We start from the raw sequence: 15,554 nt of genomic DNA, 5'->3' as shown, positions 1-15,554 counted from the left end.
TTTCTGAGGGCGCGCGCAGGCCCGCCCCCTGGCTGAGGCGTCTGAGCCCGGCCTACTTCCTCGCCGGAAAAGCTGCTGCCAGCCTCGGAGGCGGGGAAGCGTTAATGCCATCGAGGCTGCAGACCCGCCGAAGCCTAGAGAGGGCCTTGCACCGGCTCGCCAGGTGGTTGTCGCCGTCTCGCGTCCCCGATGGGGGAAGCTGTCGCGCTGACGCGTCTGTTCTGCGTGGCTGTTGGGCGGTGTCTGGTCCCGGGAGCCTCGCCGGGTAAGGGTCGCCGCCCAGCTGCGCGCGCCGCGCCCTTGGCCTTCCCGCGGCCCGCCCGGCACTTCTCGAGCTGTCGCTGCGCTCGTCGCAGCCTCCTCGAGGAAGAGGCATTTTGTCCCGGTCGGGCCACTCGCTAGGTCAGAAACAACGGCCCCCGACGGTTTTGTACCGTTTTCTAGGTCTCGTGACGCATTCCTTACAGCTATTTTTTTTTCTTGTGAGGTAGATTTGAACCTGTGAAATATTTTTTTCTATCTCTCCTTGACAGAGAAACGGAGATCTAAAAAGTGATTTGTTGAGGGGCTGCTAACTGGAAATAGCTCTCCTGTTGTCGTATCTTCTGCTTTTTCCACGCCAATATTCCTCCCTGGAAAATGAGAACCTTGTTTTCATCTTGTATCTCAGGCAACGCCTAACATAGTCACCTGGGTAAGATAGGCATTCCACACATATTTACTGAATCATAGTTTTAAGAATCTGAGTGTTTTGGGTGTTCGGTGATCTCTGAATTGTCCGTTTTTGTAATGTCAGTCTGTACCTGTCGAGGGATTATTAAGTCCAATATGAGTGATTTCCGAATTATCAGTTTTTGTAATGTCAGCCTATACCAGACAAGGGAATATGTATTAAGTGTATGTGTAGCCAATGTTACAAAGTTGAATAAGACGTCTTTGTCTTTAAGCAATCTATTGAAAGGACTGAGGCAATTTCATGAATATCAGTAACACAATGTAAGAATAGAACATAAACTGAATGCTCTGAGAACTCCAAGAAAATCAAAGTTGATTTGGGGTTGGGGAAAATTATAAAAGACCTTGAGGGATTTTGTCCACAGCAGGGAAAGGAGGCACATTCCAGGCAGAGAGAAGGGTAAGAGTAAAGACTTTAAAAGCTGGAAACATTAGAGTGTGAGATCTTTAGTATGTTTTTACTGAGTTGGGCTGCATTTACAGGAAGAGTTTTAAAAGTTAGAAAATGAGTTTATGTGTAACTTACACTGGACTCCTTTGAATGGGAATGAAAAGGCTGCATTTAAGAAAGTAAATCCTGGCCGGGCGCAGTGGCTCACGCCTGTAATCCCAGCACTTTGGGAGGCCGAGGCGGGTGGATCACGAGGTCAAGAGATCGAGACCATCCTGGTCAACATGGTGAAACCCCGTCTCTACTAAAAATACAAAAAATTAGCTGGGCATGGTGGCGCGTGCCTGTAATCCCAGCTACTCAGGAGGCTGAGGCAGGAGAATTGCCTGAACCCAGGAGGCAGAGGTTGCGGTGAGCCGAGATCGCCCCATTGCACTCCAGCCTGGGGTAACAAGAGCGAAACTCCGTCTCAAAAAAAAAAAAAGAAAGAAAGAAAGTAAATCCTGGAGCACCATACGAGAGTTTTTGACTGAACTTCTTTCTAGGGCAGTTCATCTAAGGTAAGTTTAAGGTGAGAAGGAAGATGACAGGCCATTGTGCTATTTTTGCTTTTGGTTGGAATGGTGTGCAACTCCTCTTAGGCATAGATCTTGATCCTTTTTAAATGAGAGAGATAAACCGATTTAATAATGAGCATCTGCTGAAGTCACTTGAATATGTGTCTAAGTAGGTTCCTTTCCTTAAAATCTCAGCCAGGTTGGGACTTCATTTATTTAGAAGTATTGTTCTTAGTCCTTCAGAACCAGTGGACAGTAATGCCCTCAGCATTGAGATTCTCATCACTTCGCCCAATGCTGAATATATCATTAGAATTTATTAAGTTGAATAAGTGAAGTTCTGTTAGCACTGCTAAGCAGTGCCCTTGGATATCATTGGCAGGCCTGATTCATAATATAGCGGGTTGGTTAAAGGGAGAAGAAAGTGGAAAAGGGATTCATGGGAAGAAGAAGAGGAAGCAAGGCACAAATTATGAATAGTGAATAAGGGCCACTGATGATTTTCATTGTGGAAGGTTTGCTGCCATAGTGGCTTATCCTTCCCTTGGAGCCCACAAATGTTACTTTAGCCTTTCCTTTCGGTTTCACCTCCCCCAGCTTGGGCACTGTTTTGGAAATGATGACTGTGGCTGGGTGCAGTCGCTCACACCTGTAATCCCAGCACTTTGGGAAGCCTAAGCAGGGGGATCACTTGAGGTCAGGAGTTTGAGACCAGCCTGGCCAACATGGCAAAACCTGTCTCTACTAGAAATACAAAAATTAGCTGGCCATGGTGGTGCATGCCTATAATCCCAGCTACTCAGGAGGCTGAGGCACAAGAATCACTTGAATCCTGGAAGCAGAAGTTGCAGTGAGATTGTGCTACTGCACTCCAGCCTGGGTGACAGAGCAAGACCCCGTCTCAAAGAAAAAAAAAAAATGTACACAACTGAGAAGCATTGGAAGCAAATACGTAATTCTGAGACACCCATACAACTGTCATAGTGGACTGAATATTTTTGCTAGGTGACTGGCTGAAGTTAATGGTGCTGCTATTGGCTAGCAAATATTTTTATTTTTCCATTTACAAGTGAGAGAGATAAACAGATTTATCTCTGAGTTACCACTTACTAATTGCCTTAATTATAGCTGCCTCATTTAGAAAGTTGCTTGATCTTAGCCTGTCATTGGCTCCACACTCTAATTACTACCATATTCTCTTATAATCTTCTCTGTGCTCCATAACCCATAGTTGTCATTTCTTGCAATAAGTGTTAGAGGAAAACCAGTGGTCTTACTCTTCTAGGTTCTTAGATGAGCAACTTAAAAGAATCCTGGCTGGGCGCCGGAGGCTCACACTTGTAAACCCAGCACTTTGGGAGCCTGAGGCGGGCGGATCACAAGATTAGGAGATCAAGACCATCCTGGCCAACATGGTGAAACCCTGTCTCTACTAAAAATACAAAAAAATTAGCTGAGTGTGGTGGTGGCGCACCTGTAGTCCCAACTACTCTGGAGGCTGAGGCAGGAGAATCGCTTGAACCCGGGAGGTGGAGGTCGCAGTGAGCTGAGATCACGCCACTGCACTCCAGGCTGGCAACAGAATAAGATGCTGTCTCAAAAAAAGAAAAAAAAAAAAAAGAATTCTATGTAGTTGGGGAATGAATGGGCTGGGCTAGTCAGATTCTGCCCTAAAGAAGAGGAAGAATAACTGAAATACCCAGTCATTTCCTTTATTTCTCTGACATTCTTTTCTTTCTTCATAGCACCTGGAATGGATAAAAGTGGCAGTTTTTATTTCTTCCCATGAGGTTCTGTATCTGGAATGAGAACCAGGAAATTAATCTAGACTAGGACATTTCTAAGGACCTGGAATGGCTTTGGGCAGCACCAGGAGGACCCGAAAAGAATATTTGAGGGCACAGAGGGACAGAAGAGTTGGCCAGCAGAAGGATTTATGAGAAACAATTGATCAGAAACAGTAGCAGAGAAACCTTTTAGATTTCTTTTGTGGAAAAGTTGATTCTTCGTTCAAATTAAGTAAAACACTGAAGAGAAATCAAAGTCTCAAATACGAAAAGTATGTTACTTATAATGTAAATTTAGGAAAACAAATGAAAGGACTGATCTTTAAAGTTTTTTAACTGGTGAAATATTTGTAAAACTTTTGGGCTCATCTCTAAGAATTGCTGTGATTCTGAAACTTGATAATATCTCAACTATAGAACAGTTTCAGTGAAAAATAGCACTTGAGAATACATCAGATATTCCCAAGAAAGAAGATCTGAGGATGGAAAAGTGCCTCTAACAAATAAATTATTTACATACTTATAAATTACCTTGGCAAACACAAGAGCCACTCAAGTTAAAGCTTGGTGTTTAACAATACTATATTGAATGCAATGAAAGTTGGCTTTTATTCATACATACAACAGAAACTGCTTTCTTCTTCACTGCAAGATTTCGTACAACTGTTCCTAAATTCCAGCTCTCCATACATCCCAATGTCAGGGTCCTTGTAGCTTGGAGCCCTTACCCAGGTAGATGAACTGCTGCCCAGTGAACACTATGTACAAAGCACTATGAGCACCATTCTCTTTTCTGGCAGTGGGGTAAAATCAGGTCTTTTTGGAAGGGGAGAAGCCACATGGCATCTCTGCTACACAAGATTATGCTGTCATTGCCTTTACGTCTTTCACAACTCCTTTCTTAAGCATCATTTTGTTATTGAAACTTATCCCGCCTACGCCCTTTCTTGTGAGCACACCTTGCTCAATCCCTCCTCTCTTCATATTGTCCCTTTTCCTGTATTGAGTTAGGAAAAGTATGCAGGTATTCCTGTCATTCCTGACTAGGGGTGCTATATCTGTCAAAAGAGAGTAGGAGCAGTAGGCATTCTGAAAAATGATCACTCATGGCTTGCAGGAGCAAGAGCCAGACAGGACTTTGGCACTGGAAACTTTCTGATATATAAGACCTCTACCTCTAGACTAGCTCTTCAATCACGGTTATCTCCTTCAATCCATTATCCTCCAAGACAATGCCCATGCCTTCTGGGGCTTTGAGCTAAGTTTTGTTTTTAAAAAAGTGGGTGGTTTTTGTTTTTTTTTTTTCCAATTCAGTAAGGCTTTTCCCTTTGTTTTCTCCTGTTGGTTGTTCCAAGTTAAATTCAGTATGAATAAGAGAGGGAAATATACAACACTGAATTTGGAGGAGAAAATGAAGGTTCTAAGTAGAATTGAAGCTGGACGATCACTTAAAAGTGTAATGGATGAATTTGGAATCAGTAAGTCAACATTTTATGACATTAAAAAAAATAAGAAATTAATTCTCGACTTTGTACTGAAGCAGGATATGCCATTAGTAGGGGCTGAGAAGAGAAAGAGGACAACTGGAGCCAAATATGGTGATGTAGATGATGCGGTTTACATGTGGTACCAACAGAAACGCTCAGCTGGTGTTCCGGTGAGAGGTGTGGAGCTTCAGGCTGCTGCAGAGAGATTCGCACAGTGTTTTGGGCGAACAGATTTCAAAGCTAGCACTGGTTGGCTTTTTAGATTTCGAAATCGGCATGCAATTGGGAACCGAAAAGTTTGTGGGGAACAAGTCCTAAGTTCCGTTTCTGAAAATGTTGAGCCATTTCGACAGAAACTGTCCATGATGATTAAAGAGGAGAAACTGTGTCTAGCTCAGCTATACAGTGGGGATGAAACTGACCTCTTTTGGAAGTTAATGCCAGAAAATTCTCAGGCAAGTAGGAAAGATATCTGCCTACCAGGGAAGAAAATAAACAAAGAAAGGTTGTCTGCCCTTTTGTGTGCAAATGCAGATGGAACCCATAAATTAAAGTCAATCATTATTGGAAAATCAAAACTGCCCAAAAGTGTGAAAGAGGACACAAGTACATTGCCTGTGATATATAAACCCAGTAGAGATGTTTGGTTCACCAGAGAATTGTTTTCAGAATGGTTTTTTCAAAACTTTGTTCCTGAGGTCCGGCATTTTCAACTTAATGTTTTAAGATTTCATGAAGAGGACGTCAGGGCATTGTTAATTTTGGACAGTTCCCCAGCTCATCCTTCCTCTGAATCACTAACCAGTGAGGATGGTCGAATAAAATGTGTGTTCTTTCCCGATAGCACTTCAACCTTGATTCAACCAATGAATCAAGGTGTGATCTTGAGCTGCAAACGACTGTATAGATGGAAGCAACTTGAAGAGAGTCTTGTAATATTTGAAGAAAGTGATGATGAGCAAGACAAAAGAGATAAAGGAGTTTCCAAAATTAAAATGTACAATATAAAAAGTGCAATTTTTAACTGGGCAAAAAGTTGGGATGAAGTAAAACAAATAACCATAGCAAATGCATGGGAAAATCTTCTCTATAAAAAGGAACCTGAATATGATTTTCAAGGCTTAGAAGATGGGGATTATAGAGAAATTCTTGAAAAATGTGGGGAGTTGGAAACTAAGCTAGATGATGATAGGGTGTGGTTAAATGGAGATGAAGAAAAGGGTTGTCTCCTAAAAACCAATGGTGGAATTACAAAGGAAGTTATTCAAAAAGGAGGAGAAGCTGAGAAGCAGACTGCTGAATTTAAATTATCTGCTGTAAGAGAGAGTTTGGACTACCTTCTTGACTTTGTTGATGCCACACCTGAGTTTCAGAGATTCCATTTCACACTGAAAGAGATGCAACAAGAAATAGTCAAGAAACAGTTTCAGAGTAAAATCCATTCTAGAATTGGTAGCTTTTTGAAACCTAGGCTTCACAGTATTAAGGACTCCTTCAGTGGGCCTTCAACTTCTGGTTCTAATCATTAGATTTTGTGTTTAATGATTTCTGGGATTATATGATACGGGCCTGCTGTGAATTGTCATGTTTTAGCAACTGACATTATTTTGTATATAAATGCCAATTTATATAAAGGTTATAAAATTTACAGTTTGAAAATAATACATTTGTGTTTCTTTAAATTTATTTAAATAAATTTGTGTTTCATAAATTCATTTTTTAAAATTTTACACAAGGATCTGAATAATGACGTATTGTCCCAGATGGTATCTAAGGTGGAATGCCTTTGAGAAAAGCATTAGTTTGTAACCATAGCATATAACAAAGAAACTGTGCTGACTAGTTCTAGTTAGATTTAAGATAACGTTAGATTAGGTTTTCAATTTAATGGTAAGACACACTTTCTTAATTCTGTTACCACCTATTTAGTGTTTTCGTCTTACTGTGAAAGTAACATGCTGATTATAGGGGATACATAAGATAAAAACCACTCAATTCTATTGTCTAGTGATATCCTCTCAACATTTTGATGTATACCAGACATTTTTTAAATAGGCAGATCACATTGCAAATAAAACCTTATCTCATTGTCTTAACATATTTTATGGTTCGGTATTAATAATGTTAGCATTTGTTGAGTATATAGGATTGTATATGTGTGTTAGTCTTCATAATAACGCCTTCCCTTTTCTTTTTTCTTTTTTTTTTTTTTTTTTTTTTGAGACAGAGTTTCGCTCTTGTACCCAGGCTGGAGTGCAATGGCGTGATCTCGGCTCACCGCAACCTCCGCCTCCTGGGTTCAGGCAATTCTCCTGCCTCAGCCTCCTGAGTAGCTGGGATTACAGGCACGCGCCACCGTGCCCAGCTAATTTTTTTGTATTAATAGAGACGGGGTTTCACAATGTTGACCAGGATGGTCTCGATCTCTCGACCTTGTGATCCACCCGCCTCGGCCTCCCAAAGCCCTTTTCTTTTTTCTGAGATGAAGTCCCGCTCTGTCACCCAGGCTGGAGTGCAGTAGTGAGATCGTGGCTCAGTGCTACCTCCGCCTCCCAGGTTCAAGTGATTCTCCTGCCTCGGCCTCCTGAGTAGCTTGGACTACAGGTGCACACCGCCATGCCCAGCTAATTTTTGTATTATTAGTAGAGATGGGTTTCAGCATGTTGGCCAGGATGGTCTCGATCTCCTGAGCTAATGATCCACCCACCTCAGCCTCCCAAAGTGCTGGGATTACAGGCATCAGCCACCAGGCCCAGCCTAATGCTCTTTTGAAATACATAAGGAAACACGTTTAGAGAGGTTACATAACTTTACAAAGGTCACATAAACTAGTAAATAGCAAAGATGAGACTTAAATTGTATTTAATGCCAAAGCTCAGACTTTTAATCATGCTGCACTATTTCTGAGAATTTCTCTCATGTCATTAAAATCTCTTCACAGACCTCACATTTAATGTTTTTTTAACATTCCACCAGGAGATGTAACATATCAGTTGAACTACCAGGTTAAAGAGAATGAACTTTTGGTTTTTTGGTTTGTTTGTTTTTGTTTTTTTTTAAAGACGGGGTTTCACCATGTTAGTCAGGCTGGTCTTGAACTCCTGACCTCAGGTGATCCGCCCTCCTTGGCCTCCAAAGTGCTTGGATTACAGGCATGAGCCACCACACCAAAGAGAATGAACTTTTGGAAAACTTTGAAAAAAAAAAAAAAGAAAAACTTTGATACACACTGTTAAATTGCTTTCACATTCCTGCCGTTAGTTTGAAAGTACTTCTCCCAATGCACCAATCCCAGCATTGAATATTGTTATGCTCAGTTTTGCTAATTTTGTAATTGAAAGGATGGTGTCTTTATGACTGTTCCTATTTAGTATAATACAAGGTGTCAGGTGAGCATTTAAGTTGATATTTGCAAATAAGCCTTGTTTGGATAATTAGTTCTTATTGGCTTTTAATGTTTCCTTTCTCATGTAGTACCTTCAAGAATCTGTTTCTGAGGTGCAGATTCTGTTGCACTGGTCAATACTAGTCAATTATAGTATAAAATGATTGACTAAATATAGTACTACTGGTGTCTACACTTGCTCTAGTACCTTGCCATTTTCATTACTGGTGAATGTGAGTTGCAATAAAAAACAAATGCCCACTTTTCCATGTTCATAAATATACAAGCTATTCTTACTATTCTAAGTCAACTTCAACATAAAATTTATTCAGGCCTCTTCCAGACACCAACTCCCTCTGGGAATTTCTTCATAATTTAAATAAAATTAACTTGGGAAGAATTTACATTCCTTTTATTTTTCTCCATTCAGATTGTAAGTGCAGTTTTCTTCTAATGGAGTTCTCATATTTTTTTATTGTTCCTAGGTAGGTTTGTTGTTGCGTTAAGTGGGAACCTTTTTTATTAGTAGTTATTGCTGGTATTTTCACCTTGTATATTCAGTAGTTTTTTTTTTTAATGCCTTAATTTTATTACCCAGAGCTTGTAGAAAAAAATGTATTAGCATTGCCACTGGGCATCCTTTTTACATCCAGTTTAGGCTTGATTTGTGCTTTCTTGGTTTATTCAGTCTGCAGCCTGGTGGAAGATGGGAGAGCTTTAGCATCAAATACCTTGAGTTAAGATTAGTCCAGAATGACTGCAAGCTGGGGTTGGGTTAGGGCGAGGGTAGTAATTATTCTTTACTTGATGTTTTGCCTCTTTTCTTTTTTTTTTTTTTTTGAGACAGAGTTTCGCTCTTGTTACCCAGGCTGGAGTGCAATGGTGCCATCTCGGCTCACCGCCACCTCTGCCTCCTGGGTTCAGGCAATTCTCCTGCCTCAGCCTCCTGAGTAGCTGGGATTACAGGCACGCACCACCGTGCCCAGCTAATTTTTTGTATTTTTAGTAGAGACTGAGTTTCACCATGTTGACCAGGATGGTCTCGATCTCTTGACCTCCTGATCCACCCGCCTTAGCCTCCCAAAATGCTGGGATTATAGGCGTGAGCCGCCGCGCCCGGCTTTGCCTCTTTTCAAAGACCTTCCAAGCCTGGGACAGGATGGATTGTGGAAGTGGAGGAGAACTGCAATGAGGACTCTGGGCAGCTCTCTAGTTCCTTTTAGTTTGCGTCTTGGCATCAAACATTATCATTCTTTTTAGTGGCAATAAATTCCTAGAGTGATCGAGAGTCAGCCCAATTTTCAAAAGTACTCATTGATTCTGCAAACTTCCTGTTAACTGTTTCATGTACTAGACAATATGCATGTTGTTGGAGATAACGAAGAAAATGAATGAGAACAAGCCAACATGCAACATGGGATGTGTAAGGGCCAGAGCCAAAGTGAGCATAGGAAGGGCTTTTGAGAGCACTTGGATAGCAGGCGAGGTGTCTGAGGGGACAGTGTGTGACTTTTAAGCTGGGCTTTAAAGTTGGGGAGCAGGGGCTCAGTCTCTGCGGTGTGCGCATGCATCTCCCGGGGAAGCTGCAAGGACCCTGGACCCTTGCCTTAGAGGCCAAGAAGAGGCCGGGCGCGGTGGCTCACGCCTGTAATCCCTGCACTTTGGGAGGCCGAGGCGGGCGAATCACGAGGTCAAGAGATTGAGACCATCCTAATCAACACGGCGAAACCCCGTCTCAACTAAAAATACAAAAAAAATTAGCTGGGTGTGGTGTCGCACGGCTGTAATCCCAGCTACTCGGGAGGCTGAGGCAGGAGAATTGCTTCAACCCCGGAGGTGGAGGTTGCGGTGAGCCGAGATCACGCCACTGCACTCTAGCTTGCAAGGGGTAAACTCCATCTAAAAAAAAAAAAAGGCCAAGAAAAGCAGGAAAGATAGGTCAAGGCCAGTGTCCTTGGGGGACATAATACGATTTTAGACGGGTCTGGGCCTACGTAAATCTTGACGGCTCCACCTCCTGGATCCCTCATCTCCGAGAACTCTTAACTCCTCACTGCCCTGCCCTAGTCCAGGCCTCCTTCACCCTCTGCCTCGACGACTGCTGCAGCCTTAGTTTCCCTGCCCTCCTTTTCTGTCCCGTCTCCATTCTTGCCTGACCCTGTACCAGAGCGAGCAAACTCAAAAATAGGAGCCTCGGGCTTTAGACTCTTCGTGGGCCTCCCACCGTTTTAAAAAAGGCCCAGCCCCTGGGGTGGCCCCGCGAAGGTCCCTTTCCCGGCGTCCGCTCGCACGCATCCCAGCGCGGCTCTCCCATCGCGTCGCTCGGCCTTCCGCGCCTCCCGCTAGACCGCGAGGGCCGACAGGGGGATTTTAGTGGGTGCAGGTGCGCCACCGCCTTGAGTCTGGTAGAGGAAACCCCTGCGGCTGTGCGTGCCGTACGGAGCCACCCTAGAGCGCCAGCCGGCCGGCCAGAGATCGGGGAGGGAACAGGAGGGGAGGGCGTGGTCGCGGGAAGGGAGGGGTGGGAACTTGGGAGGGGGCGTGGTCGTGGCCCTAGGGGTTTGGGCACAGGTCCCGCGACGGCCGCGGGAGGAGGACGGCCAGAGGGGAAGGCAAGGCTGAGATCGGGCGCAGGGACGCCTCCGCCTGCAGGAGCACAACCGACGCTGAGGGGAGCGGCAGCCCCGAGGCCAGGGGCTGCGGTGGGTGGAGGCTTGTGGGTCCGGCTGGGTGTGAGGTGCTGCGGAGCAGTAGGCCGAGTGGCAGGGGCCGCAGAGGCGTCTGCTTTGCCCAAGCCTGAGAAAGGAGTCTCTGGTTCTGCAAATCACTCCTGGGGATAGGAGCTTCTCTGAGAGGCCCATGCACTCACCCTCGTGCCGGGTGCCTGGACTCCTCCTGGAAGGCCCAGGAGAGCCGAGAATTCCCTCAAGGGCAGCAGTACCGCGGGAGTAGGGAACTGACCTCCCTGGATGGAATGGAGGGCGAGCAATTCTCCACGATGTCTAAAAATATACCCTGGACTTCAGAACGATACTCCTTAGTGTTTTTCTTTCCCGTTCTCGCTGCCTGGAGAACGATTACTCTCCTTGGAGCAGGGGGATGCTTGAGAGCCACCAGATTTCTGATGGAATCTTTAGACGTTCAAGATGTCTCTGTAGCTGAGAGCAATATTATTAACTGGAACATCAGAATTTTTTTGTGACCTATTTTTCCTCAACCATTTTATGATTGTTGAACTTAACCTAGGTCATTCCCAGTGCCTGTTCACTGTACTGCTCAGGGAAGGTTTAGCTATTCTTATTAAATATGATGGGAAGGAAATATTAACCGCCCTTTCAAGAACAGAAGTCAATTTTTAATTGGGAGTGCTTGCAAGCTACAATGAAGAGTAAAAGAAAATATTTTAAATAAATAAATGCATTTTGCTTGAATTCATCTAGCTATTCTTGAGCTCCTGACCCCCAAAGTCTCCTAATGCTAAGAAATTTGCTAGTTGGTTTTCCTGTAACACACATTAAGACACTTTATATGACTTAGTTGTTTCAAATGCTTGTGAAACATTTACAAAAAATTACAAGCCTTAAAGCAGTGGTGATTTTGCACATTCCAAAATTGTATCAGTTAATAATGTAATGAATCTACAGTAAATTCTTTAAAAAGTGCTGAGTCTAAAACCTCAGGTTTCAGACTATGGTGTTGAGATCCATAAGTCCTTTCATTACAGCAATCAAAACTTTTAAAGTGACCTCTGATGGGTTTTTCTGAAAAGAAATTCAATGCTTTTAAAAACACTTCTTCCAGTCTGTGTCCCACCTCTGGCTTTGTCCTCATTGCTCCCCAGCCTGACCCTGCCAGGCCTTTTCACGCTTCTTAGATGTGGCACTGGTTCTTGCCCACCAGCCTCCCTGCTGGTCCCTGCTGCTCAGGGTTGTTCCACATCTCCCAAGACCGCTTTGTACCCATTTGGACTTAGGTGCTAGAGGTCCATATTGTCCCAGGGTTAGTCTGTGGGTAACGCCCCACCATGGGCACTGAGGAAGAACTGTCCAGACCCCAGGCACAATTAGTGCCTGAAGAATATCTTAGTTTATAGTGTTATTACTCAGCTATTTCCTTTATGTAATCCTTTCTATATCATCATATATTAGTTTATAGAATTAGTGCCTGAAGTATAACTTACTGCTTACATGTATCTAGCTTATATAATTATACTTAGTACTTATATCTAGCATACTCAGTTCTATATACTCTTTCTATATAATCATATAGGTATTGTAGTCGGAGCTGTACTGACACATTTGGTGATGATTTATATAATCCTTCCATATAACCATGTAGTAGTTTGTAGTAGGAGGAATGCCTAGAGCAGTCACAGAACAGAAGCAGTACATGGGAAAACAGCCAGGCCAGGACAAGAACCAAAGACCCAGGTGGTGGTGTCCCTGCCTGGAAGGGCATATGCTGTATGCAGGCTTGGAGCAAGAGCCTCTCCTCCTGATAAAGGAGTTGTAGTACCTTGCATCCAGTTCCTGTGGAAAGTAGGCCTGAGGCCTGAGATCCTGGAAATAACCGAGGGAGAAGAACCCCTCTGGTGTGACCAGTCATAGCAGCTGTACTCCCTGTCAGTCTTTTCTTGCTTCTGTGCTAGCTCAAATCATCCTCCCATAAATATCTTAAGAGAAGAGCACAAGTCTGTCAGCTCCCACTGCACTGGCTTACAGTATCCTTCTATTAGAAATCCTTTTAAGTCTCCAGCCCCCAGATAAGAAGTGTTGCAGCCGGGCACGGTGGCTCACGCCTGTAATCCATGCACTTTGGAGGCCAAGGCGAGCGGATCACCTGAGGTCGGGAGTTCAAGACCAGCCTGACCAACATGGTGAAACCCCGTCTTAGAAAGAAAAAAAAAAAAAAAAAAAAAGTGTTGTGCACGACACCTGTTGCACATAGCCCAGCTCCTTGCCTCAGTGACCTAATGGGGGTAGACCTCTTTTCTGTACACAACGCTCTACTACTGCGCACGGCACGGCCCCCCTACTGCACACGGCCCACCTCTCTGCCCAGGTGACATAATGGGGTGGCCCCCTCACTTGTGACTCACATGATTATATATGCCTTATTACTAAGCCTATAGATGATGACCTCACTTACGACCCTGCCCCTGCTTATACCTAATAAATACAGATGCTTCTGGGCATTTGGGGCTTTCGATGATCTCCACTCATAGATTGCGTGGCCCCCCGAGTCCAGCTGCTCTTCACTAGTTCTTCAGTGTCCTGTCTCTTTACTTCTCGGATCCTGCACCTCAGCACAGCATAAAGGACACCCCATGACCCTGTGGGGTCTTACAGCCCTACATAGTCTCCCTTTGACATAAAAGCCATTCAAACTGTGTTGGCTTCTTTTACAAGAGGCCTAGTGGGCAAAGTATTAATGTAAAAAGTATGTATGAAAAAGTACTAATCTCTTGCAGTGACCTAGTTCACTCCAATATAGATACGGAGACTGGGTAATTTATAAACAAAAGAGGTTTAATTGACTCACAGTTCTGTGTGGCTGGGGAGGCCTCAAGAAACTTACAATCATGGCAGAAGGCAAAAGGGAAGCAGGTACTTTCTTCTCAAGAGAGAATGAGCAAGCACGCAAGTGGAGGGGGAACTGCCAGACACTTCTAAAACCATCAGCTTGGCTGGGCATGATGGCTCATGCCTGTAATCTGAGCACTTGGGGAGGCCGAGGTGGGCAGATTACTTGAGCTCAGGAGTTCGAGACCAGCGTGGCCAACATGGTGAAACCCTGTCTCCACTAAAAACAAAAAAATTAGCCGGGCACTGTGGCAGATGCTTGTAATCCCAGCTACGGGGAGGCTCGGGCAGGAGAATCACTTGAACCTAGAGGGGCAGAAGTTGCAGTGAGTCGAGATCGTACCACTGCACTCCAGCCTGGGCGACAGAGTGAAACTCTGTCTCAAGAAACAAAACAAAACCAAACCAAAACCATCAGCTCTCAGGAGAATTAACTATCACAAGAACAGCATGGGGGAAAAACCATCCTCATGATCCAAGCACTTCCCAGCAGGTCCCTCCCTCGACACGTGGTAACAATTAGAGATGAGATTTGGGTGGGACTCAGACCTCATGGGGGCCTGCAGTAAGGGGCTCGGACCTGCTCTCTGAAACATGAATACAAGGAAAAGAGATGTCATCAGTCCCTGAAGTTCCTGCCAGTGTGGTCTTCAGTGACCTCAGTCTTAGGTGCTTAGAAGAAAATCTTTTGTATCATCAGTGGACAGTTGGCACAAGTAGAGTACTTTCTTACATGCCAGGCATGGTGCTGCTTTATGTGCAGTATTTCCTGTGATGTCATCTTATTAAAACAAGGCCAAGAACAGCTATGCATGTGAAGTTTGCTAGAAGGGGAGCTAGATTGAAGACTGAGTGAAGGGTTCCACTGGAACCAAATACCAGGGAGTCATTTTCTAGTTTCAAGCTGCAGTGCTCCAAGTATGAGCAGCATCAGTTGGACCACATCATAAGATTTGTGTGGGTGATGGTACCAAGGGAGGGAGAGTAGATGGAAGGGGCGCTTTCCAGTCTCAATCCACACCAACTGCCATCTTAACCAGAGTGCTTTGTAGGAACACCAGCTTCACACTCCACCCATTTCATAGCATCAGCAGCCTGGCTGGGCCTGCACTGCTCCACTGGAGTGTGGTCCCACTCCTACCACTGTTGATCCTACAATGATCTCTAATCCTAACCCCCTACTTCCCTGCCCTCAACCCTCACATGACCACTGCCCTCCTCCTGTGAACAAGATGATTGAGAGAAAGTTACAGAAATAAGAAATAGAAATTTAAAAAATGGCTCAGACAACCAAAGAAAAACATACTAAACTGAGGTGGGGCTGAGAGGACGAGCAGTGGGGCACTGTTTCCGTTACTTCAAGTTGCTATATCCATCAGCCTGTTGCCAATGAACTGTTTCTTCATCTTTTTCTCCCAAAGAACAGATGGATACGTTCCTCCAGGGCCATATCCTGAGGTGTTTTCCTGGCATCCAATTTCCTACTCTTAGAATACTCCTCCCTCTTTCCCACACTACTAGATGTCATATTCCTGATATGCCATTCTAAAAATGTAATGCTGGTAATCCAGCACTTTGAGAAGCCAAGAAAGGAAGAATGCTTGAGCTCAGGAATTCAAGAGCAGCCTAG

The 15,554-nt window shown here is 44.3% G+C and overlaps 1 protein-coding gene across 4 annotated transcripts; it reads left to right on the top strand.

Moving 5' to 3' along the window:
• The first annotated feature begins 43 nt into the window (after positions 1-43).
• On the top strand, positions 44-6,621 carry TIGD7 (tigger transposable element derived 7). 4 transcript variants are annotated; one of them, XM_012441715.3, is made up of 3 exons: positions 96-163; positions 534-694; positions 3,429-6,621. In XM_012441715.3, the coding sequence occupies exon 3, from the start codon at positions 4,837-4,839 to the stop codon at positions 6,484-6,486; it is 1,650 nt and encodes a 549-aa protein (XP_012297138.1). In that variant the 5' UTR covers positions 96-163; positions 534-694; positions 3,429-4,836; the 3' UTR covers positions 6,487-6,621. The 4 variants fall into 4 exon arrangements, with proteins under 4 accessions (XP_012297139.1, XP_012297138.1, XP_012297137.1 ...); XM_012441714.3 differs by lacking the exon at positions 96-163 and adding an exon at positions 178-265; XM_012441716.3 differs by lacking the exon at positions 534-694 and having other exon boundaries at positions 44-265.
• Positions 6,622-15,554: the final 8,933 nt, after the last annotated feature.

Source organism: Aotus nancymaae, unplaced genomic scaffold (assembly GCF_030222135.1).
Source record: "Aotus nancymaae isolate 86718 unplaced genomic scaffold, 86718_ANA_hifiasm-v0.15.2.pri h1tg000049l, whole genome shotgun sequence".
In the NCBI taxonomy this organism is placed as follows: domain Eukaryota; kingdom Metazoa; phylum Chordata; class Mammalia; order Primates; family Aotidae; genus Aotus; species Aotus nancymaae.
Note: the sequence above shows the minus strand (reverse complement) of the source record. Positions and strands in the feature narration are given on the sequence as shown.

What these genes read in the sequence shown, in the direction of transcription:
- TIGD7 (XM_012441716.3), top strand. Translation starts at nt 4,837, where the DNA reads ATGAATAAGAGAGGGAAATATACAACACTGAATTTGGAGGAGAAAATG.